The sequence below is a fragment of the Pteropus medius genome, unplaced genomic scaffold, assembly GCF_902729225.1.
Source record: "Pteropus medius unplaced genomic scaffold, Ma_sr-lr_union100, whole genome shotgun sequence".
In the NCBI taxonomy this organism is placed as follows: Eukaryota; Metazoa; Chordata; class Mammalia; order Chiroptera; family Pteropodidae; genus Pteropus; species Pteropus medius.
This window is the reverse complement of record NW_024349801.1, coordinates 21,174,381-21,200,846: the sequence shown is the minus strand read 5'-3', so window position 1 is coordinate 21,200,846 and position 26,466 is coordinate 21,174,381. Positions and strand designations below refer to the sequence as shown.

General features: G+C 32.8%; 1 protein-coding gene across 2 annotated transcripts in view; it reads right to left on the bottom strand.

The window, feature by feature from the left end:
* SPPL2A (signal peptide peptidase like 2A) overlaps positions 1-26,466 on the bottom strand; it is a 41,585-nt gene that overhangs the window by 4,170 nt on the left and 10,949 nt on the right. Inside the window, exons 2-15 of one of the 2 annotated variants that reach the window (XM_039889057.1) lie at positions 24,455-24,574; positions 23,945-24,127; positions 23,427-23,516; positions 22,853-22,986; positions 20,047-20,198; positions 17,457-17,553; positions 16,913-17,014; positions 15,829-15,910; positions 15,208-15,282; positions 11,961-12,017; positions 11,714-11,767; positions 11,193-11,295; positions 8,576-8,653; positions 7,024-7,184 (exon numbers count right to left, since the gene is read on the bottom strand). In XM_039889057.1, coding sequence (XP_039744991.1) covers positions 7,024-7,184; positions 8,576-8,653; positions 11,193-11,295; positions 11,714-11,767; positions 11,961-12,017; positions 15,208-15,282; positions 15,829-15,910; positions 16,913-17,014; positions 17,457-17,553; positions 20,047-20,198; positions 22,853-22,986; positions 23,427-23,516; positions 23,945-24,127; positions 24,455-24,574 — 1,488 coding nt within the window. The remainder of the gene's footprint in view (positions 1-7,023; positions 7,185-8,575; positions 8,654-11,192; positions 11,296-11,713; positions 11,768-11,960; positions 12,018-15,207; positions 15,283-15,828; positions 15,911-16,912; positions 17,015-17,456; positions 17,554-20,046; positions 20,199-22,852; positions 22,987-23,426; positions 23,517-23,944; positions 24,128-24,454; positions 24,575-26,466) is intronic. The other variant, XM_039889058.1, reaches the window with a different exon arrangement.

Here is a 26,466-nt window from a genome sequence, read left to right as displayed (position 1 = left end):
AACAGTGCAGCCTGGTTGACACCTTGAACTGACTTCAAGACAACTTAAAAATGATATGAAATTCTGGAAATATTGTATGACAAAAATTTCTACTAAAAACAAGTAACTTCAAGGTACTTAAGGTCAAATGATATCTAAAAACAAAATCAAGAATACGTTTGCTATAGACTATTTTAGAGGAATTAATTACCAGTTAAATTTTTCTCAAATGATCACTTCAGCTCTTCCTATATTCCCATAAAAATCTTTCCATATTTGGGAATGAAGGAAGAAGTGCTTAAAATATTTTCAGTGTTTTTACCCTGTTCTTCAGATAAATTCCTTAAAAATAGAAAAAAATACTTAATGTCTTTGTGAATATTGTCAAAGATTTTTAGATTAGTGATTAAATTTCAGTATTGTGATGCACTTTTTTTTCTCCTTTATCAAAAATCAGAAGAAAAGACCAGCAAGATAAATGTTCTTATTTTTGTAAACTGATTCTATAAGCTTTAGTGTCTTTTGGAAGAGGAAGCAGAGAGATTGAAGCACTTCCAAATAGGGTCTCAGGACTCGCCAGACAAGAAGAATACAATATGAGCTGAGGCTTTCAGCTGACAACAGTCTCAAGTATAGAGAGACAGCTTATATAACTCAAACTTGCTGATACTCTGAGTCATCGCAAATCACCAGTCAGTTTTGAGGTCCTCTGTCTGCCAAAGATATCCCCTATATGAAGGTAGTTACATGTGCGTAGCTCTTCTGGAGGGACAGAAGAAGTCAAATCAAGGCAGGTAACATTTATTAAGCATTTTACTATATGAAACATAAGGTGAAGTTGTTGAAGAGTTGATTTTAGTCACAATTTAAATGAAGGAGTGAAAGGAGAAGCATGTAAGATATATTTAGCCCCCCTTTCTTCTAGGAATTTAGAAGCTCTGGGTCTAAGAGGCTGGAGCTGTGGTGAGAGAGAATGGAAGCAACCTCACCTAATGGATGGTGGGGAAACCCTCTTTCTTCCTCAAGACCTGTTTATCCTGGTACCTGTAACCTAATGAAATAATAGCCTACATACTTTAAGTTACAATATGCCTCCACTTTGCTAATGTTCGGGCACCTCATTGGTACTGTAATCTAATCCCTAAGTATAGAACTATATTAGTTTTAAAAAACACTTTAAAAATCAACTTACTGAGAAGTAAACTTCTCTACTCTGTATTTACCTTTCTTTACTGACTTTTCAATGAAAATAATATAGAAACATATCATTTACTGATAGCTCTGCTTATTTATAATTAAACCAATTTCCAAAAACAGTTTAATAAAACACTCATTAAGGCAGGAGAGTTACTGGAGAGTTGTTGATACTAAAGTAGAGTTGTTCTAAGTATCTCTACTCTGACTAGTTAGTCACAGCTTGTGACTTCTAAAAATAATTAGAAGCACTAGTGACATTTAACAGAGACAAACCCACTGTATACTGGATATCAACAAACTGAAAACTTACGTCCCACCCAGAGTAAAACTGCCCATTGGAGATAGCTGCATAAATCTAACTGTACTGATTTAGGATTAGGAACAAACAAAAATCCCCTAAGATGATTATTTCTTTTAATTGTTCTACATGCCAAAGTAATTACACTACTGCCTGATTTTTCTCTCTCGAGAAAATACACCTTTATTTACTCTATACTAATTAGAACTAAGACTTTTAGTAAAATCAAATAAATGGAGTCAAATACTGTACTCTTGAAGCATTCTAGAAAAAAAGTGTTAAGTAGCTTTGAGCTACAGAAAAAATATACAATTGAGATTTCGAAATTAGTATTATTTTAGTGAAATCCTATAGAAACATTACTTATTTTGATCAGAGAAATTCACGGAAAGGGCAGTAACACTCCATGTAAAATACTTAAGTATTCTATGAAGTCTCTCTAAGTTTCGACAACAAGGGAGGTATAATTTGCCCTTTGAAAACAACACAAAAAGGCTGTCAGGGTTTCCCATTACATTTAGAAGTCTCCAGTGTAAAGCCCTGCTTTTTACCACCACTGTTCATGCACTCCACGCTAATATTAGGCATTAGAATAACCAAATGATTAACAGCATAAACAAAGATGCCATTGCCTTAGATTCTGACTTTATTTTATATTATTTGTTTTATCTTGAGTTATTTCAAAACAGCAGCAAAAATTTTTAGCATCTGCAAAAAAAATGATTCTACATACAGATTGTAGAAATAGAGGTCTAGTTTAATGTTTTTAAAGTGCCTCACTTTTATACCTTATAACAATTTTGGTAATTTTATGAGGGCTGCTAAAAAACAATCAAGAAGCTTATATACACACATACAAAACTGACTAAAGGTTAGTGGATTAAGGACCAAACATTACAGCTACTTTGCAGGAAGAATTTCAGTAACACTGAGAATTTCCAGTATATAAAACACTGTTATCGGCACTTCGGAGCTAATAACTTAGGGAGGCACATAAATATCTACATCAGAAGGCAGATGTTAATAAGTATTTAAAGTACAAAGTCTAAAAAAAAAATATGGGGAAAGGTGAACGAACTTAATTGCAGTTAGAGAACTCTTGGATGTCTGCTTGGAGAAGGCTGATTATGAGTTGGGAGTTACATAAGGGATATTCTAGAAACTGAGACTGCCAATACTATAAAGGTAATGGAGATAGGGAGAGGAGGGAAATGATTATTACACTTGTTAGCCTAAGAGATGAACCAGGTGTCTGACAGTTGTCTTCAGAGCTGACCCTCAGGCTTATCCTACACAGAAGGGGTCCATATCTAGTCTCCCTCTGTTTTACCAGGCTTGTTGAGGTTCCCTGGTCTCCTTTCCCAGTGTCTGCCCAGCCTTATCTGATTTCACCTGCCTCACCAGGTCTTGGGCTAACTCACCACTATGGATTACACATTCTCCTACCTGCCTGTGGATCCAACTTCATTTTATGGATGAAGAGACAGTCTTAAGAGATTAAGTAATTTGCCAGAACTGACGCCAAAACCTATAATATACTTTATGTATATAACCTATAATATACCACAAATGGTAACATTCAAACTAAATTAATTTTGACTTTAAAGGCTGGACAAAAAGCAATGAGAGATTTTTCTTTTTCATAGTAACAGGAAAATAATTTTGTGAAGGCATCACATTGTATAACTTTTAAAAATGCTAGTTTTCTGGAAAAATGAACTCTCTCTTGGCAGCAGTTTATACCATCCTACAATTAGCTTGCTTAAAATTTCAGCAAATATCCATTCTTCATATTTTAAAATCTAGTGCACAGTGGGAAAATGACTGCATTTAACAAACAGCTGTGATGGGTATCAAATCCTTTTACAAATAAATTAAAGGGACCAGATTTAACAAAGACCCAAAGTTTTGATACCCAAACCAGGAAAATGGAAATCTAGTTAATGAATTGAAAAATAACAGCCAAAACAACAAATAAAGCAAAGCATAAAACTCCAATTCCTACAAATAATAATAGCAAATACATTTAAAGTGCTTAACGTTGTGCCACGTACTAGTCTAATCATTCTATATACAGTACAACAAACCTCTTAAGTAGGATGGTTATTATCCTATTTTATATTGGAGGAAACTGAGACACCAAGAAATTAAGTAACGTGCCTAAGATCACACGGCTAATAATTAACAAAATCAGAATTCATACACAGGCAATTTGGCGGCAGACTCCACGCTTTTTATTACTATGTGTTATTTTACATTTTGAATGTCTTTATTTAGTAAAATTATGACACCACACTACAAAAGTGAGAAGTGTATAACCAAGTTGTTCTATCTTTTCAGACACTTTTAAAGGACTTTCCTACAATCAATATCCTTATTTAGCTACTATGTCACATGATGAAAGCCCTGGAGTCTGTCCTTCTGGGGTGATTTAGTACCTGCTTTGTATCCAACTGCAAAGATTGTTCCCTTTACAGGTAGCTGCTGTGTAGCAGATCATAATTTTTTCAAGATCATAACTTTTAAGAATAAAATTTGGATGGTCCAGGGCAGAGCTTTTATTCATAGGTAATGTAAAAGCATCCCATGCTTGAATTCCTTATCTACGACCCTTTCTCCTCAATAAACATGGAGAGAGAAAGAAGGTGCTACATTAAACCCTAGAAAAAATGAGCTGTAGAATATTTCCAAAGAGACACAATGTTGTTACATCCACCTATAAAACATCTCTAAATATTCAACTATTTTTAGTATGAGTTGGCATAAAAAAAGATGTGGACGCTCCACACAAACTGTTCAGAGTAGCTGCCCCTTCAGGGTAGGAGTGGGGTTGGAAGATAGCCTTCAATATTTAGAGTTTTGTATTGTTGGTTTAAAAAATGCAAACATGCATTACTTTGTAATTAAAATACAAAAAGAAAAACAAAGTAAAAGCAGGATTAGGGTCTATGTAAAAAATTTAGTTCATTAACTGCCAATAATATTAACCTATAAGTCATTAAATACAACAAAGATGACTAGAAGTACACTAATGAACATCTTTTCATGTCAATTTTGCCCAAATTTTTAATCATTTTCTGGATGAACCGCTGAAGAGAAATTACTGGGTCAATGGAAATGGTGAAATAATGTATGGTAAGTACAAGTAAGAAAATATTATACAGCCATTAAAATGATTCTTACAAGGAATTTAAAATTAAATAACACAAACATGTAGTGGAGAAAGAAGACAAGAGAGAATTACTTAGAGTATGGTATCATCTACTACTCCCCTATCCATTTATCTAGGAAGGCATAGAAAGAACCTTACTTAAATCTTAAGAATGAGATTATCTAGGTGGTGGGATTACGGGTGGATTTAATTTTCTTGTATTTTCCTACGTTGTCAAATAATAAATAATAAAGTACTTTAAAAGCTATATTAAAGGGGAAGGAAAATTTTATGAGTAAAAATGAAATGCTGCTGATGAAAATGACAAGAAATATAATTTAATTCTATAAGATAGCACATGTGTTCTAACAGTCCCAAATTTAAATTCTAACGTAAGTAAAGATGGAGTGAAGGGTTAAAGAAGTACAAATTAATAGTTGATAGTTGGGCATGGGGAGCACGGCAGAGGGAATGCAGTTAGCATTAATATGATTGCTAAGTGGAGGGCCAGGGGAGGGAGGGAGCATTTGGGGGGATCGTTTTATGAACATTATAGATGTCTAACCATGTACTATATTCTTGAAACTAACTGAAATAAATTTATTAAAAAAAAAAAAAAAGGATTTAATGCCAACTCTAAACAAAATTTCCTCATGTTGCTCATCTTCCTTACCCTTAAGTCATAATCAGTTAATCAAATGGTCTCCAGTGCTCTTAGGACAGAATCCAAACCCTTTAACATGGCTACAAGACCCTACAGGCTCTGACCTCATTTCCTCCTCCAGTTTTCATTTCCCACAGCTCCCTTACTCCTACTCAACATTATGGTCACTCTTATCTCCTTTTGGTCCCTAGAATGTGCCATGCACTCTTCCCTCTGAAGACATGGTTCCCTCAATATGGAACACAGCTTAAAGTCTCAACATAGGTTTTTATATTCTTTAAAAAGCCTTCCCAAAATCACCTTTGACTCTGCCATGAAACCACAAGCACTGGGTGTCCCACCTCTAGCTTTCATGTCACGCTACCCTGATACATTTATCACACGTTACTGTTAGTGACTCTATCTGCAACCCTCACTACACTCTAACTTTCAAGAGGCTGTGAGAGTAGGCCTGTTTCTAACTTGTTCATCTTTTATCACCAGCACCTAAAATAGTACTTGGGTCATAGAACTGCTCAATAAACATTTGCTAAATGAAGAAATATAAAGCTATTGTTTTAAAAAGGATGACAAAGAGCACTTAGGGGGATGTGACGTTCAAAGGCTATTAGTAGGGCATACTTTAATTTTTTTAATCTATAAAAAAATTCTATGTGGATGTCCTCTTAATGGAAACATTACCATAAACTAAGTCTATGTGTATAAATATAAATTAAAGCAATAGCATTGTGAGGTAGGCAAGGCAGGTACTGTTATTTTATATAAATCTCAGAGAAATTACAAGATACTTAAAAAAACTCTAGATCAGTGCTTTTTCCAATTATGATAATCTAACTTAATGTGTTAAATCACCTCTTGTTAAATAAAAATGATCCTACAGACCAACCACAAGATGGGTATGAACTTTGAACTGTTTATCTACTAACAGAATTGTAGCCATCCACTCAAAGTATCTCTATTTTGTTCATGTGACCACTGATATGCATGCATGAGGATGGATGGAGGAGGGCAGTTTGTTGTAATAGGGCAAAGCAAAGCTAACTGCTACATGAAGGAATCAATGCCATGACCCTGACCTCAAAGGCTAGGATTTCCCAACCTTTTAATTTCCATGCAAACAAACTTTACTGGAATACCAAGAACATTCAGAAAAAGAAGAAAGGGGTTTAACTTCAGCGAAGAAAGAACTCAAATATAATAGATTCTGGTATCAAGATTTTCTCTGTTCTGAAATTTTACAGAAAGGTCAATCTTGATCCATTTAAATCTGAAATGAGTGCCCTACTTAATTTAGTCAGGCCTACTGAAATGCTGAAGAGAGTATACTTTTTATCTGCAAAACCTTAGGACTATTACTATAAATAGCTAATGTCACTCTCAAAATTCAGTACTTAAACATAGAGTGTTACCTCATTACGTCTACTTTTGTGTGGATTTTACAAACTCATGTTGATATGCTTGCTGTTTTGGTTTTCCCTGATGCCTTCCACTTCTTCCTAGTAGTTTTATCTTGAGTCACCAGGATTTTGGCATCAGATTGACTTTGGACTGAGAAATGATGACACAGCAAGTGGACGGGAAGGGGGCAGTAGTGGAAAAAACTTAGGACATCCTGAGAGATCCAAGATAACTTTTCGGCACATAAAAGCTCTGATATACATAGGCAGCTCCCAGCTTAAGTCAGTAGTGAAGTATGTCAAAAGATAACTCAGTAAACGAAACATAAGCACATACCTGATATCCGCTACCTTTCCAAAACCTTTTCATTTCCTTACGTTTCCAAGCAACAATTGAGGCAGTAATAAGTGTGCAAGGTACTAAATAGAGAAGAGCAGGTTGCCCCTTTTTCATCAGCACCAGAACAACAAATGTAAGTATCATGCCAACAGCATAGGCTGCAAGAAGAATACCAGGTATCAGTCATTTCTACATGCTCCCAAAGGTGGATTTTAACTCCTTCATTGAAGTGATGGTTTTCAAATATTTGAAGACATTTTTACCCTATGTTGTCTTCTCATAATTTCATTATTTTCCTAGATAGTAATTAGGAGAGACATTTAACAGAACTTCTGAAAATTTTGGAAACTGGTATTTCAATTATAATTACCCTAATCATCAATCATAGGTAAAGAAGTAATTCAATAAAGTCTCAATTATTTGTCACTATTAAGGATTTGAGTTGGTCCACATTTTAGATAACTAAAATCTGTACCTATAGGTACTAACGGTTGCTTTGAAAGATATTCCTAATATTGATTATATACTTCCTGAACTTCTTCAACAAAAGTATACCAAACATCATTTGATCTTTTCTTAATGACTCAGGGTCTCATTATGAACATAGGACCTCAGAATTTTGGAGCTAGATGGGCCTTTACAGACAATTTACTCTTTCGCTTCATTTTATAGATGAGGCAATGGAAAATCAGGGAAGTTAAGTGAGTTGCCCAAAGTTAAACAGCAGAATTGACAGACAGTCCTATTATATAACTTCATTGAGTGTTCTTTTATTGTATCACTGTGACTCTCTTATTGTGACTCTATTATGTTAATAACCTTACAAAGTACCATACATAATGGCCTCAGATTGCTTTTCTTATTTCTTTATAGATTTTTCTTTTTTTTTTTTCATCTTTTCACTCACTTAACTGTTCTTTCTTATTGTCAGAGTACCTATTTCTAGCAACAGCCTTCTCTACTACTAATGTATACTTTTAATTTACTGGACTTAATTCTACTGTGGAATTGAAAACCTTGCTAGAACAGTATCTAATTGGCTCTGGTGCAGGCCCCTTACCTAAGTATAAAGAACTTCGGTGTATGGACTTTGAGATAATCTATTTGATATATTCAGAAGTATTAAAGTTATTTTTTGGCTCCCTTTCTGTTCTTATCTGTTTTCAATAATACAGAGAGGTAAGTAACAACTACCTCTGCTGTCCTAAGTAAGATGTTATTTTGCCATAAATTCATTTATATAAACACAAAATTATCCATACAGTATTTTTTTAAAAAGTCTAATATTATACAACTTATTGACTACTTATGTGCCAGGTGCTTTAATAAGCATTTTCTATATAGAACCTAATGTGTTTCTTTCACATATAACTTCCTTTTTAAACTTTGAAAACTTTGTGATATAGGTAGTATAATTATCCTTTTTTGAAGGAAAAAGAATTATCTTATTAGTTAATGGTAAAGAATTAGAATCCTTATTTTCAGACCTCTACCTTTTCCTACAGATAATACAATTCAACATAATAAAAAGAAAAAACAAAAAATTTACCAATTGTGGAGGAGACATAGTATATAGAAGAAGAACCAGTCTGTTCATCAAATCTTCTACAGTATGCAATCAACAGACCTTAAAAACAAAAAAACAAAAAAACATTCCATGTTAAACAACAACTGTAACACAAATTCAACTGTTAACTGTGGCAATAGTACACGTTGTATTTAACCTTCATTTTTGCATCATGAGAACAATGAAGTACCTCAAATTCTGGACAAAATTTTATATGCTAATTTTTTGTACTTAATGCCATATTTTAAACATTCCTCCAAGCCATTAAACAGTCTTTAAAAACATGATTTTATTAGCTGCTTACTATTTCGTGTCATGGAGAAAATTGTTTATATTTCTGTTGTATCAGTTGTAATATTTTCTCTTTCATTTATAATTTTATTGATTTGGGTAGTCTCTCTTTTATTCTTGGTTAGTCTAGCTAAAGGTCTGTCAATTTTGTTATCTTTTTAAAGAACCAACTCTTAGTTTTGTTAATCTTTTCTACTGTCTTTCTGTTCTCTGATTTATTTCTACTCTAATCTTTAGTATTTCCTTCTTTCTACTAACTTTGGGCTGAATTTGTTCTTCTTTTTCTAGTTCCTTAAGGTGTAAAGATAGGTTGTTTGTGATCTTCCTATTTTCTCCATGTATATGCTTATCGCTATAAACTTCCCTCTTATAACTGTTTTTGTTGCATCCACAAGTTTTGGAATGTTGTGGTTCATTTTTGTTTGTCTCAAGATACTTTTTCATTTTTCTTTAAAATTTTTCTTTGATCCATTGGTTGTTTAATTTTCCTGTGTTTATGAATTTTCCAGTTTTCCTCTTGTTACTGATTTCACAGTTCATACTACTGTGGTCAGAAAATACTCTTGGCATGATTTCATTCTTCTTAAATTTGCTAAGATTTATTTTGTAGTCTAACATATATCCTAGAAAATGTTCTGTGTGCACTTAAGAAATATGTGTATTATACTGTTGTTGGATGGAATGTTTTGTATATGTCTGTTAGATCCATTTCATATACAGAATAAAGAAAATATTTTAAAGACAGCATTTTAAAAAACCATATTGAAAAGCATCAAAGAAGGCAATTTCAAATTGTGATCTAAGTCTCCCTCATAGAATAAAATGACTTGGAATTTTAATACAAAGAGTTCAAATAAAAATTAAATATAAGCTCCCATTTGTAAATATGCATGTATGCAGAAATAACCCATTTTACTACCTATTTCTTTTAAGAAATCTGTTGACCCTTTCCAAAGAAGTTTCAATTGTATTTACTGATTTAACACTGTTATAAAACAGTAAAAATGACACTTAACTATTTCAAAATCATAGAATAATTTTATTATTTTTATTGGTTGTTTGAATTAATTAGTTTTGGTTCCAACATAATTAATCAAATAAGTTCCTTGACAGTCCTTGTTATTTTTATTATATTTGCTGTTTAATTACATTTCTGCATGCTTAAAAAAATGGTATTCCCTCCCCCCAAATCAGAAATATAGCTTTTACAATTAAGTCATGTATTGTCAAAAATTCTGCTGTTTGGGAAAATACTTGTTTGGGACCTTTAACATTTACTTCAAGAAAGTAAAATTTATATACTTTTCCCCTCAATTCGATGCTAAGTGCTATATACAAGATTTTATATAGCACTTGGTGTAGAAGTAATAAAATTGGGGACAAGATTAAAGGTATCTGACAAGTTACTCAGTAGAATGCTCTCCCTACTTTATTTGAATGGAGACTCACTGAACTAAGACCAGTTGCCAACACTGGACTCTGGCACACCAACTCACAAGGCAACACTGTTAAATTCTCCCTCTACCTGGCTTTGCTATGTAAAGGAAAGAGTTTTTTCAGACGAGCTAGTACTCTTTACCCATCCATAGGCAGTTAGTACACAAGGAGACTGTAAGAAAAGTGAGGAAGGACAAACTGTCAGCTGATGAGAAAGATTAATTACTTCTAAATTAGTTTATTAATGAGCTAGGATTAAGTTTATTCTATAGGTAGCCCAGTTAGGAAAACACCATCAGAGATGGGAAAATGATGCAGAACTGCAATCACCGTCAGAGATGGGAAAATAATGCAGAACTGCAGTCACTGTCAGAAAAGACACGCTGAGAGGCGACTGACTCACTACATGCCGTATTTTTGGGTATCACAGTGCCCTACAAGCTGGTGTTCTACTATGTTTCCCCTCTTAATCATGACTTTGTCTAGTATTCTTAAACTACTTTTCCTAAAATATAACTATTATTTAAAAATAGAAAAGAAACTTTAATGGATTTGGTATTATTACCTTTGACTTTTAAAAAGGGTGTAATATATATTATACTTTCTTGGGAAAGAATGTCAAACTGATCCTAGTTGCTTCATCTAAGACACTTTTTCAGTCATGGAAGATATACTTTGGTCGTTACCAATTAGGCTTTATCTTCCATACATCAAAATGTTTTCCTTTCTATGTTACTGATCCCAGCTCTACTGATATATTTAATACAGAAATATTTAATACAAAGTAGGTAACTTTTAACAGATACTATGCATTTGAGAATTTTAAACCATCAGTATATTTTTAGTGAAACTGTTACAAACAATTGCTTACCTGGTACAATAATGTCTCCAAAACCCAATATTGAAACTGGCATGAGGCACACACTCATTACTGAGAAATGGGCCAGCTTTGGTACCCTGATGACTACTGGTAACTGTAATTAAAAAAAAAAAAAAGGCCATCAATAAACCTCTTAGGAATCTTTACTCATTTCTTTTAGAAAAGGAAGGATTAGTATTAGAACAATTGTTTTAACATTTTAAAATTGACATTTATAAGAACTTGAAATTAGAGAACATAAACTAGACACATATATACTCAATGTATCAGAAAGCTTGAAAGAAAGAGATTTGTAGTGCGAGAAAAATGAAACCCAACACACATATAGGGTTAACAGTATTAATCCAGTATTCCCATATCTAACCTTTTTTTTTTTTCCTTTTTATCAAAAATAGGACTCAGGCCTTGAAACAGATTTTTTTTGCAATCTGAATTTTTTTCCCCAAAGAAGAGTCTTTTCTCAGAGGGTGTGATTTAAAGTCCAATGAACATATCTGAAATACAATCCTTACTTTCTCATGGGGAGCTGAGGGTTGAGCAGTGGCTTCCACCAAGTTTCCATCATTCTAGGATGAAACCCAAGTCAATAGGTATTTAATAATTTAGAATAACTGAGAAAAGGGCTATATTTTGTGAGAAATAAAGTTTTACAATACCGTAACATGCACTACATGACCAATGAGTTACACAGGAAGGCAAAATTATAAACAGGACACACATACATACACTGGCAACCATTTGTTTAATTGCCATCGCTACCTTTTCATTATTTCCAAAAGGTCCAGCTGCAAGTTCAACCATGATACTCTCGCCGTTCTAAAATTGAGAAGATGAAAGAAACTGTCCAATCATTTAAAGAGAACAACCTACCAGTATTCAAGAATGATTTGGCCCCATTGCTCATGGCCTACTGTAAATTGTTGAAAAATGGGCTGTAGACTGCTATCTCTGTAGATAGTAAAATCTGGAGTCATCTAAAACAAACTCACCTAACACACTGTTCCACTTTATCAGAACTCAGCAATTATCAAAAACTGACAGATAAGCCACACACTTATTAAAGTGAAGCTTTAAACACTGATTTGTATTAACAACTAGTATCTAGCATTTCTAATCAGCTACAAATTTTAAGTGCTTATAGTTATATCATATACTAAGTGTCCTTAGTCTCTTTAACAATCGCAATAGGGACACAAGAAACACTAAAATTTTTAATATTTAGATTTGAATAAATATACATTTGACCTCTGGCTACTCACCACAATAACAAAACAATGAGGCCAAACTTGAACAGACCCAACCCTAAAGAACTTGAGAAGTTTCTCTAGCCTGACTCCTTTCCAATTTCAGCCCTGCCTACTTTTTATGTCCCAATCAAAACATTAACCTTAGCTGAATTTCCTCCCTTGTGTTTGGCTAAGTCTTTTAATGTGGGCTGTGTGAGTTCATTAAAAAGTTCTTTCCTGACAGCCAAGTGTGTTGTGGAGTGAGGAAACATTTTGAGGTTAGCAAGCTAAGACTGCATGAGCGCCCATCGTATGCTTCACATTATAACAAATGTATCACTAAAACGGGTAATGGGAAGATAAATAAATGCTGAATTTTAGGTAAATTTGATTAACTAACTATAATATTTTCCATGTGGGTGGGGTGCATAGGAGATATCGCTAGAGTATTTTTAAGAGGCCTTCACTGATACCTGAGCTGAGTAGAAAGAAGGATAAAATCCCCAGCTACAGAAATCTTTTCTTCATGTTAAGCTTTGGGTTACAGAAGGGTTAAGTTACAGGAGTTTAGGAAAATAAACTAGTATTAAATACAGTTTCTTCCAGCAAACTCCCATCATGTGATTCAATTTCTCGATAAAGAGTTCATTTTGGTTTGTTTTCTAATTGTTTTTAAAACATTTAACTGAAGACCGTCATTGACATACTCTCATATATTCAAAGATATCTGAGTAACTACTATTTGTAAGATACTATACCAAGTACGGTGGTGGAGGAAAAAAATGAAGAAAGGCTCTTACTACCTGTACTAATGGCTAACTGCTCTGCCAACTCATTAAAGTTTACTATACCAGGTTCAAGAACATGCTTAGAATGCTCAATATTTAATTCCTGAAATTTTCATTGAAAATCACAAAAATCAGACATATCTGATTCTCATTTCAAATTATGTACTATAGCCTTAATAAAAACAAACAAGACTGAGAAGGTGTTAAAGTAAATCTTTAACAGTGAATAGCAAAGAGCACTTTAGTTTTTTCTACCAGATCGGATTACTAGAAATCACATTCCTAGTCAGTGGGAACGAAGATGGAAAAGATGAAAAATCCCCTAAGCACAGAAGGAAGAAAGTAGGCTTAAAGATATCTTGATTATTACCTTATACCTTTAAAATTCTAAAACTTTTTATGTGTAGAAAATAGTTTGCTGGCAGATACTTTTGGCATCTAAAAAGTGATACTAGTGTTCAAATAGAATGGTTAAGAATTTAGTCATAGTTTATAGCTATAGCCACTGTAAAATATATGACTACCTGTTGACCTATGACAGTGGCTTTGTAGAGAGAATACTTTCATTACGAGATCTCTGAAAGAGTGACTTACAGAGATGTTTTATTGAACCGAAAAAACTGACACAAGCTAGGACAACTTTAGATAGAATTTTTAAAAATAGAAAATTAACAATTTTTGTTATAATCCACAATATCAGTTCTATGCTTTTGTAGATTACTATCACAAATGAAGTCAGTTAGTCAAATGGCTCATCATCAAGGTGTGAACATGTGCTAGTAAAAAAGCTTGGGTAGCTGTGATTTGGGGCAGTTAACTAACTACATTTGTTACCTAGTTGCAATTTTAGCTCCCCGATGGAGCACATACTTGTTGTCTTATGCCATTACAGCAAATATCAGAAGTGCAGAGTTTTACAGTGATTTCACAGATGGTAGGCTGGGTTTAAGAACAGATAAAGAACCAATGGGAATATAAGTAGTGATTATAGTATCAAATACTAAATATATGAGAGTGACAAAGGAGAAAGAGATGATATATTTATGAAGCAAGACTCAAAATAAAATGGGGAAAGTGGGAGGATTAAGCAATAATTAATAATATATTCATGAGACAGGAATAGGAACAAGGTGGAAAAATTGGGCGAGTAATGAAAGATTACTACACTCACCCAACACCCCTTCCTTATTCTGGGAACAGCATCAGCATTTTATTGAGGAACTAGTGGCAGAGCTGTGAATAGATGACCTAGGAAGCTTCCAGTTGCTATGATTCTGACCTCATGGAAAAAGCCTGTCTGAGATAATGAAAAAATGGACAGAAACAGAGTGGGAGAGCATGTAGCCCTGCATCTAGTTTCTCCTAAGGCCACCTCCACCCTGGCCTCTACACACAGCCTCCAGAGATGGGACATTTTTAGTATAAAAGGGTAGGTTGGATTCTGTCAGTAGCAACTAAGAGATTTTTTACTAATGAAGAGGGAAGATAAAATGCTAGCAATATTCTTTCACACAATGGATTAGAAAACTGAAGCACTAAGAGCTAAGTGACTTGTCCAGGGTTACAAGGTTATGGAGCTACACTTTAGGTCTTCGGATTTCCAGTGTGGTGCTCTTTCTTAGTCTCAAATAAGGACTACAGAAATAAAAGCAGTGTTGATATTTCATTATTTTTGTATTCTACATTGCCTACAGCAAACATTTATTTTATAATCATAAGAAAAGTTACTTTAAAAAGGGTAGGAAGCAAATTTATAGACATTCTCATGTTCGCATCAGCCAGGAGACATTTTTTATTTAGCTGAATGTCTTAAAGGTTTGACAATATCCTTTATTAAAATGCCAATTTCAGTGACAATTTTCTGACAAAAATTAGATCTCACTCAGTGGTAAACATCTGCATAATCAATAATCTAAGGGCAGGGTTAAGATTCTCTTTTAGCATGTTAACATCTTTTAGCATGTTACTCGTGGATTTCAAAAAATATCATACCTTTGTGATGAATGGTGTTATGAAAACAAAAAATACATCATAGAGGAGGAGGAGGCCTAGAAGTATCACACATGACTGTTGAAGAAAGAAACAAATTTAAAGGTCAAACTTACCATGTCTAAATTAAGAGATTATTTTTCAAGTTACAAATAAACTGTGAGCATACATTTGAACACTATATTTTTTAAAGCATTTAATGATTATTCTATTTGTAGTTTTATTCTACAAATCACATCAAAACTTTTATCTTCTTTATCTAAATCTTTTTTGTTTAAAAAAAAAAAAGAATCACTCAAATGTTCTTCCCTGATATTTAGTCCTTTATGGATTTTATGAATTTGTCATATTATATGAATGATTAAAAATATTTTAGCTAGCAAGTCAGTGGTTATCTGGGGCTAGGGACTAGGACTGATTGCAAAAGGGCATGATAGAGCCTTTGAAAAAATGAGAAATGTTGTTGGACTTGATAGAGATGGTGGTCACAAAGTTACACATTTATAAAATTTCAACAAACTGTACACTTAAAATGGGTGCATTTTATTGTATGTAAATTACACCTTAATAAAGTTGTTTTAAAAAGAAAAAACTTGTTTTAGCTAGAAAAGCAGTATACTTTACCTTGAAGTTGGGTAACTTCAGTGTTTTAATTAAATTCAGACAGAAAGCAATTCCCAAGATATCCTGTAAAATCCAAGCCCACCTAAAATCAAAAGAGGTTACTCTACTGTTTTATCCAGTTATTTTTGATGGAACTTTTCAAAAGAAGCGATCACTAAAATAATACTGTTCAATTGCTATAATTTGACTATTTAATAATTAAGCAGCAATTATAACAACAACAAAAAAAAAAACCTGTCAGTCTCCATATTTAATAATTTACTGTCCTAGTAGAATAATGAATACTACACTAAGAAAAAGTTGAATGGCTATCTCAGAAAAATGTATATCAGAAATAAGTGCATATTTATCTTTAATCTTTGAATTTATAGACGTCTCTTTCTAGAAAGGTAACTCATCACAAGGATATTGGTGTTAATACATGCCCAGGTAGCCAGAATATAAAGGAAACAAGAGCTATACAACATACTTTATCAGAAACTGATATGAATAATTATCAATTGATTTATCACACCTGAAGCTGCCTAAAAGTATATGAACTTGACACCTAAATTTTAGACCATTAAATCATTTGGGCTTTAATGATTTTATTAAAAGCCATTAAACAAACTTAAATATACATTTTTTTCTGGTCATCTTTCCTGCAAATAGACAGATACTCATGTATTTTCTTATATCTCCTTCTTTATTAAATAAAAGGTAGCATATTCTAGATATTCTTTTGCACTTTGCTTTTTTCACTTATAAATATATTCTGGAAATCACTGCATATCAATTCATAAGAGATTTTCCTCATTCTTTATAGGTGTATTGTACTCCATTGTGTGGCTATATAATAATTAAGTACATTTTTGAAGTTTATTTCAACTTAAATGTTTAAATCATGATTCATATTTCCTTCTCTATATAATGTCAAGTCTATTCTCTATATCACAACAAATCTGCTTATTTAAGAAGTAACTTTTTTCAAGACTATGGTGTTCTGGGGTAAAAGCAAAAAACTTCCATAATAATCATAACAAATAATTATCAGGGCAAGATATACAATAATCCATCCTTAATCTAAAAGCAAATTGACTCATACCTATCTTCATTTCGAAACACAGCCCAAACAACAGCTACTGCTATGCACAGTCCAGAGAGAAAAATAAGTCTCACTTCAATGCTTTTGCTGCAACACACAATCCTAAAAAACAGATTGAAATAGGTTAACTCTGCAGATGAAATAAACTGTTCACTTAATATGAGAAATGACAAATGTTAACCACAGTCACAAGAAAGCTACTGAAGTACCAATTTAAAAGTCTTGATTTTAAGTAAAACAAATGATACACAATAAAATAAAATATTTACCAGTTCAATAGGACTTTCTGTGATGACAGAAATGTTCTTTATCTGTGCTGTCCAACACAGAGGCCACTAGCCACATGGGGCTATTTATTTAGCACTTGAAATGTGGCTAATAGGCCTAAGAAATACGTTTTTAATTTTATTTAATTTTAATTAATTTAAGTTTAAATAGCCACATGTATATTGAACTGCACAGGTTTAAAATGAGACTCTAACTTTTTCTTGTATTGTTTTAAGTTACAAACACAATAATAGGATTCCTCATAAGAGATACATACGTGCATTGTCCATATGGTATCTTACGAATTAGTGCAGCAAGGCAGTTGTACAGACTCATTGCTGATGCTATGCAGAAAATTGCTATCATAACATAAACTAGGAAAAAAAAAGACACTAAATTATATGAGAACCAAAAAAAAGGTGACAGAGAAATATCTACACAAGCAATATTAATTCTTTAGCTTTCTCATTGGCTAATGAGAAAGTAATGAGGTACTTTCAATGCAATGACCATACTATAATCCGAATTGGTTACTAAACTGAAAATATTAAAATCCTGAGTTTTAAGAGTGGGTATTTTATGTGTTGTTTTAGTTACACTATACATTGGTAGGATTCCCTAGGGGGCTGAAGCTGGCTCTACATTTTCTATCATTCAATGATTCAAAGTAACGTGTTTGTTAAAGATTTCTATGAAATGAACTGTGGACTTTTATAAATATTCAATTTTAACGTAAGGAATGGAAGAATTAATAAACTATTACAAACACTTTTTAAAATGTAGAACTGAGACCTGATACATTAGCTATGCTACCTCTATTTTCCCATGGTGGAATTTATCTGTGATAAAACCAAACCTATTTAAACAAACCTTTTTTTTTATAATACAATACTAAGGTAGTTAAAATTGACAAGTGTTTTTCTATAGTAGGTACACTTATTTGAGAATTCTTTAAAATTAAAAACATTTTATCTCTTTGCTGTTAAAATGAAAGACGAAATTATTGTATTCTAAAATAAAATAAAAATATTCATTTTCTGAACTTTACCAAAACTTCATAATGAAAATGCAAATTTTACCTGAATTTTTCAAATTCTACTAAATTGCAGAAAACTGTAACTGTGCTGTGAGAAAGAGAGAGTAATCTAGAGGCAGTAAATCAGGAACAGCCACTTTCTAATTGGTGATCTTGGACAAATTACCATTTTAGTCCCTTGAGTCTCATCTTTAAAATGTAGTAATACCCATATCAAGGTTATTGTGAGGATAAGTTAATATATGTAAAATGCTTACAACAGTATCTGGTGCATAACAAGCTTTATATAATTGTTATTTATTGTCATTTTTATTATTGCTTATATACAGTAATATGAGTAGTAAGACAGACAAAGATTGCCAAGTCAAGTTAGAAAGTCATCCACCAAAGTCTCCAACCCAAGTTTGAAAACACGGTAGAAATCATGCTCTTGAAGCCATAACAGAGTTTTAGGTGTCTCATTCAGTGTCATACTATATCTAAGAAAATGATTAAGCATGGAGAAGAATTTGAGCATGACCATCATAAAATGGTAAGGGGAAGCCTAGCAATTTAACATAGTCCCATTATTTAATTTATTAAGAAAAGGCAGCAATTTTAGCCATAAGAAATCAGTTGGAAGTAAATTAGATCTTGCAATATCACACAAGACATTCTGAATCATAATTAAATCCCATGTCCTAGGATAAGTTTCCTCCTACGTCAAAATTACATTTATAAACAGGGTCAACTTTTTAAATAGCAATCGGTTTAAGGAAATTTCTCATAAAAAAAAAACACACGTTTTATGGTAGGGTGGCGAAATCTCTTTTTCTATCAAAGACCACTAACATATTGTCTGAGGGTCAGACACAAACAATTGAAGGCTATCAAAATAGAAAAATTAATCGCTCAATGATATGATACAAATATCATCCTAGTACCCACTCTCCCAGCAATATATTGAAATCTGAGTGATATTCAAAGAATGATTTTTTTCTAATTGGAAATACACGTCATAAGTCGTATTTTTAATTGCTGCCACAGGACAAGAGAAATTGAATAAGCTGAAACCTTAGGGCCTCAGTTTTCTAGTCCAGAAAATAGTACTAATGTTCTCCAAATAAGCACTGTAGCCTTTGGTGGTTTTGACAAAGGGTTTTTGCTAGTTCTCATCGAGCACATCTCCCTTTTCTCTGATCTCACCAGTCTCTCTTTGTGTTGTACATTGGTCAGAGATGGCAAATTTCCATCCTATCAAACCATTAAGATTGTTCAGGGGATGGACAAGCCATTACAGTTCCTACTTCTACCTTCTCAAAGGAAAAAATATCAGTTACTCTCTAGATCGCAGGCAAGTACCTGTGTGTCTTTAGATGTGTTATGATCCCAACTGTTTATAGAAGTAAAACAAAATTCAAGCAATATAACATCTTGATTTGCAAACTGAAAAAAAAGAATAAACTACATTTTGGGGATAAGCAGAGAAAATAATTCAGTAATCTGAATAGCCTTCTATTTCATGTAACTAAATATAGCCACCAAGAAGTCCTTAGTCTGCTCTTTAGATACTAGGCTATCAAGCTTTATCTGCAGAGAGGGAAATTTAGAAACCATAGCAATTCTTTCAAGTCATCCATGAAGAAGTGTTCTTATCTGAAGACATAGTACATTTTTAATCTGAATATTTTTATTCCAGAGTAATGCAGACCTAACACTTCTGACAATTTAAAAAGTTAATATCACTTCTTAATTATTTACTTAAGTTTTCCAGGTAGAAAAAGATAAATCTGGCAAAGTAAATAAAAAGATTGTACACCAAAAGTAGCAAATATAAAATATGATCTCTTACCTAACCATTTGTAGAAGAAATAAAGTAAGACCATCATAACACAGCAGATGACCACAAATATTACAACTGTTAGAGGACTAAATGTTAAATATTCTTCCTTCTTTCTTCTCATTTCTCTATCTTCAGTGTTTGTCACTGCCTTCATGTTTTCCCTGCATAAACATACACGGGAACTTCAACAAAACTCTGCCAAGCAGTTATTTTTAAAATCTATCTTTAACTTAAATTTTAAATTTGTTACTGATTATAAAGTAATATACTTTAAAAAAAATTGTACGCCAAAAAAGAAATATTTAATCCAGACAGAAAAAAACTCCCATAATTCTATACTCCAAAGATAATCTGTTATTAATCACTAACTTTTGAAACAGCGTTTTTTTCTGAAGGCAAAATTGTTAAAATGAATGACATTTATTATATAAACAAATTAATGTTTGTGGAATTTTACAATATTTAATTTGGATACCATACTGATGTAATAAATTTCAGACAATACCAATTCTTCTTACACACTTATCAATTGCACATAGTAAAGTACTTCCAAAGTTAGCTTCTTTCAAATGTAAAACTAAATTCTTCTATCCATCCACTCAGTATTTACTACATGCCTATTCAGTGCTCATCAATGTAATATGAAGGATTCGAAAGAAGTTCAAGACATAGCTTTGTTCTACCTTGATTTGAGATAGCAAAATATTATTTCTAATTCCTCCAATAACCCTTGCTAGGTCTCACAGCTAATAAAACAGAGATAGAAGCTGAAGAAGAAAGAGCCACAAGTGTCCTTTGTTGAGCAGTCTCTGTTCTGTCACTTACTATCTCCTCCCAGTCCTACGGAAGCCACTACATACTGTTCCATCGCCAATCCCGTCAACTTTGGTCTACTAAACTCTGTTCCCATCTTATCAGGTCTGCGGCTCAATACAAACTTCAGATTAAAAAAAAAAAAAAAAAAAAGACTATTCTTATCAAATTGCACATTGGCCAAACTGCTTATTCACCAAGGTGTCGATTTCTTATTAGAAAATTGTTGATTGGGATGGCCACCATAGTACGCATCTATGACTTTAGGAAGGCTGCCTAGGATAAGAGAAAGGACAGAGTTTGGCGAGAGACACAGCAGCATCTCCCTGAAACTGAAGAGCTGGATGATGGGGTTATTAACATAAGTTTCAATAAAAGTGATATCTGAGTGGGAAAACATGCCAACTTTTGGTATCAATTATTACAAAGAGATACATTTAAAAACGTTTTTATCATAGTACATATGTGAGCCATAATAATGAAAGATTTATATATTCATATTGAGTGAGTGTACTAAAAAGCACCAGGCAATTTCTTGAAGGGAAAACATCTACTAGATTGATATCACATTAATTTGATACTATAAATCATCTGTTTAAAAAATTGTACTCTTAAATCTCTCAAGAGCCACAATGGGAGGGAAGCTAAGCTCTTTCATCCATGCCATCTTGAGTTTACGAAGCTTGAGGACCAGTGATTTCATTATAATAAGACTTAAGTCTCGACTGAAAAGTCTGTATATGGGACCAAGGCATCTTTCCTTTTTGCATAAGGTGCACCTTTCATATGGCAGGGTAATTCTGAGTTATGAGGTCCTGTTCTGGCAAATTTTCCCTTCCCTAAGCCTTATTCTCTTTCCCTTTCTTTTATCTTACTGTTTACTTGCTAAGTAATAGTCTTTATGTTCTTAATAATTCTACTTTTCATGAACATTTTTCCTGCACATTACAGTTTAAGAAGCACTACTCAAAAGAAACAATTTACATAGTAATGGAAGTACAGGGAGAATCTATATTAAATGGGAAAAGATGTTTAACAAATCAGTAGCTTTTGGGAAATTATAAAGTTTCACCGAATAATCTAGAAAATAATCTTGGAGATCTTATATAGTATGCTTCATAAAGATTAATAATGAAAAAAAAATGTTTACATGAAAACATGTGACTGATACATGTTGAACCATGTTTTCCGAATATGTAAAATATGTAAAGTTCAATCCTCCAGGAACCTAGACTTGTTAAACTCTAAGATTTCGTTCTTGATGTAAGTCAATCAAATTTTAGTATTTTAAGTAATTACAAATAAGCTTATTAGCTTCGTTTAGTTGCAAATAAGCCCTTTTTAATGAAACCTATAGACCAATTCACAAGGTGAACATACTGTTCTTTATGAATGAAATAATATGCTCTGAACACATTTTTTTGTTCAGTTATAAATATGAACTGATATTGCCTGCTTTAATTTAGAGCCAAAGGTACATAACTATAATATTGGGTATAGGTTGTTATTAAATAGGGAAATCCAAATTTTATGTACATTTGGAATTTCTGTATTTAAATTAAAATATGGACACACTTAATATCCTTAGGACTCCTACAGCACTGAACAGAATGATAAGGTTGCACTGTAATGATTCAACTCAGAAGGAGCTGAAAAACTCCCCACCTCCTCTTACTTATTTTCTTCCAATCAAAATAAATAGGCATGTTAAGACACTAAGTATTTTCACCTTTTCTGGGAGAGATCATTAAACATCTTAATTTAAAGGAATCTTTGATGGAATTTCAATGTTTCTCTACCTCCAGAAGAGTCAAAGGAACCTATGACTCCCTTCTTCTCAGTCAAAAGTTAAATGACCTAATGCGGACAAACTGCAATATAATCTTAATGGCATCATATTCTGGGGTCAGGTAGAATTTTAAATGTCACATGATTAAAATGATTATCAAACAATAACTTTTAACCATATATTACAAAAACACTGAAGTATAATTAAACTTACAATTCAATTAGTCCACTCCAGTATCCTCCTAATGCCACTGTGGATACAGCAATTACAAAAATAACCACCACAGTATAGTCAAAGTTAGGCCATGATGGAGAATACATTTTCACAGTAATGTTATCTCCAAGAGTCTGAAAGGCAAAAAATAAGAATTAAAACACTGGGTTTAGTTTTCTTTTTATTACAGTGTATGTCAGTGTATGTCCATTTTCACTCCGGAATAGCCACTATACAACAGACAGTCAAGAATACTACAACTATTTTTGACAACATGATATATTCTCTTGTCAAAATTATGAGGCTAGACTTTGGTTTATTAAATCTTGAAAGGGCAGTGTTCCACACAATTAGAGATTTTGAAAGTAGAAACAAACACATATCCTTTCTACAGTCAGGGCTCTGAAACATCTTGTGTTAAATGAGAGGTGAATACTTCCCAAGTAAAGACTTGCTAGGCATTTACAGCTTCTCGATAGCAAATGGGGCACGTAAAATCATTTAAATATCAATGGTTAAAAGCAAAGAGCTGTTCTATTAATAAACTTTGTCTAATATGTAATTACTAATTTACCTGTTTCATATCTTTAAAGTCTTTGCGGTTTATAAATGCAATCAGTATTTTCACATCATGAAATGCAGATTTGTTCCCTGAGGGAGGAAACTAAAAGAAAAAAACATATTATGAAAACATGAAATACTAGTATTTTTACAGAATAAAATACAAATTATTTCATTAAATATAAGTATTACATCTTTTTTGAAGTCATAAAACAAACTTTCACATGTTCTTTCTCAACACAGTAAGCGTTCTCAAACTGATATATACAGGTATATCAAACACATGTACCACACACAGAGACACACATACATATACATATTTGTTCCTATCAAAGTCTTGTCTACTTTAGGAATAGAAAAGAAACTACAAAATTTTCCAATTTAATACATAACCAGAATGTTTATTTAAAAAGAATCCTACCATCAGATTATTCAAAACTCAGCCCCTAAAACACACACAAAGAAAATAATTCGATCTGTGAAATTTGATACCATGAGCTCAAAAGAAGTCATTACAGTTTCATAACTTACTAGGACACTGTTATTGGCAACCAACAACGCTTCAGCACCTCCTATTTGTGCAATTCGGGCTTTTTCAAGAAAATGGCAGGTTCCCCACTGTACCACAACTGCTTTGTTCTTTATTCCATCAGGGGGAATATCAGAAGTGTTGCATAGTGGTGTGGAAGTCAGATTCATCAAACTAATGGAAGTCTGAAAAAAAGAAATGTCTTTAATATGACAAATATCATATTTCACCCTAAATGCATTTAGTGACGAAGTATCTATTGGCTTAACACAAGTTTCTTTTAAGTTATAAATATTTTTTTATGACGATTAGGCTTTGAAGTATTTTAAAGTTCCCTAACTTATTTTTTTTCCACAGAGAGAAAAATATTTAAGCAAAAGCAATAAAATGAATATTACTTATTAATCACCATATATTACAATTAGTTCATATACTAAAACATAATCATCACTTATTTTCACCTCTCGATTCTTTCTATGATTACAAATAAATAGTAACTATGATTTACTTACTGCATTTTCTAGGGTACTTGGAAGAGCTGTCCAATGAGGGTTATATAGCATGCAATAGTCCTTAGACAGTAAAGGTTTGCCATTTCCAGACGCATGCAGGATTGCTTCCTCAGCAGCTGCCTAGGATGCGAACAATAATTTTCACACTGGTGATAATTTGGCTTGCCAACAGCTAAGGATTTTAATAAAGTTATTTATATACAGGTTTGACCACATTTCCGTAAAAGGGAAGATCTTCCAAAGAATTGTTTTCTTATTTGAGGAAATACTGAAAGTACACATTTGCTTAGAACACATCCTTTGAGGAAGTTAAGTCACTTTTTTATGGGGATATAACTATGGCTCTTGTTGTAAAGGGCCATATCCCAGGGAGGATTCTTGCTATAATGTGTTAACTTCAGTACTCCCTTTACAGTCTGAAACTTTCCTTCTCAATCTCTTAGGTGTTACTACGTCACTGTTTATGTTCTATAAAAAGAAAATTCACTTGAAACCCCTCAACCTGTCATACCTTCCATATTCTATGAGTAATAAGGATAAAAAAAAAAAAAGTGCTATCTTTGGAAAAGAACCAAAGAAACTGGGACGTAAGAAACTGCAACTACTTATTCAAAAAGGCCAATTCAGAGTTTAAAGTGAGGAAAAAGAAGAGCTAGAAAAATGTTCTTTCCTTTTGTCTCATTTCTCACTACCTGGAAAGAAAAGAGAGACAAGAGATAAGAAGTAACTGGAAAGAATAACTATTGTACGTGGGGGTGGGAGTGGAGATGAAATGATGAAACATCCTAAAGTAATTAGAATACCACTCCACGTCACAATTCCCTTCAAACATGGATCAATCCAAATCCTTCCTCTTTCCTCCTTTGAGCAAATCCTTCTCTAAAACATAAGAGAGAAAAAGATTGCTTGGCAAATAAAGATGCTCTACTAAGCCTCCATCACTAAAGCATGCATTAGGGTTGAGCCACATAAAATATCTGATATTTGACCACTTTATATATAAAATTGATAATTAACACAAGTCAATCTGAATTTCTAAAGAGTACAGAAATGTTCTAATCCATGCTCTCCTACTTAAAACCTCCCTTGACCATTTGGTCAACAACTTCCACCAGTAAGGAGCCCATTACATTATGATATGCATCGTACGTAGCTATTAAAAAGAAAGAACCAGATCTACTTGTAGAAACAGATGTCCATACTAAGAAAAGCAAGTTCCAGGCAAAAATTTATAGTATAATCCTATTTTTATAAAAATAATGACCCCCCCCAAAGCTCTTTATATATTTATATATATCTGTACATTTATGTATCTGCGCATTTATATGAGCTTGAAAGAGGATGTGGTGACAGACACACCAGGCTATAGAAAAAAAAAAGAAAAAGGAAATGAGAGGAAAACAAAGGTAAAGGTGAGGGTGTGAAAAGGGTGGAGAGAGAAACTTAAAAGTGAAAAAGAAAAAAATTCAAACAAAACAGAAAGGTAGAAAGTCCCTCTCCTATTATTCTGGCTTTCACAATCATACTCTCAGGGGTTTCTTTTCTTTCCTTTTTTTTCAGGGGTTTCTTTTATATCTTTCCAGACACTACCTATGAATATTTAGACTATATATAATATACATATATTGTTTATTTTACACATGAGATAGAGATTATACTATATATTCTGCTCTATAGCTTTTCTAAAATTTAAAATTTATAATTAGATTTTCCATATTGATACAGATAAACTACCACCTTTTACACAACTGTATAATATTCAGTGTTACTCTTATAATTACAAAAACTAAGAGATTAAAAAAAGCTTAAATGTCCAAGGATTTCCTATAATAATAGAAAATTCATCACTGATAAAATAAAAACAAAACTCATTAATATTAAGATGAAACAAATTGTAGTGGAAGATTAGTATAAAAGAGGAAAGTATAACCATACATGTTGTCGATTAGACTGAGTGTGGAACATGCAGCAAATTTCACGGCAAGCTAACAAAACATAAAAACTTAAGCATT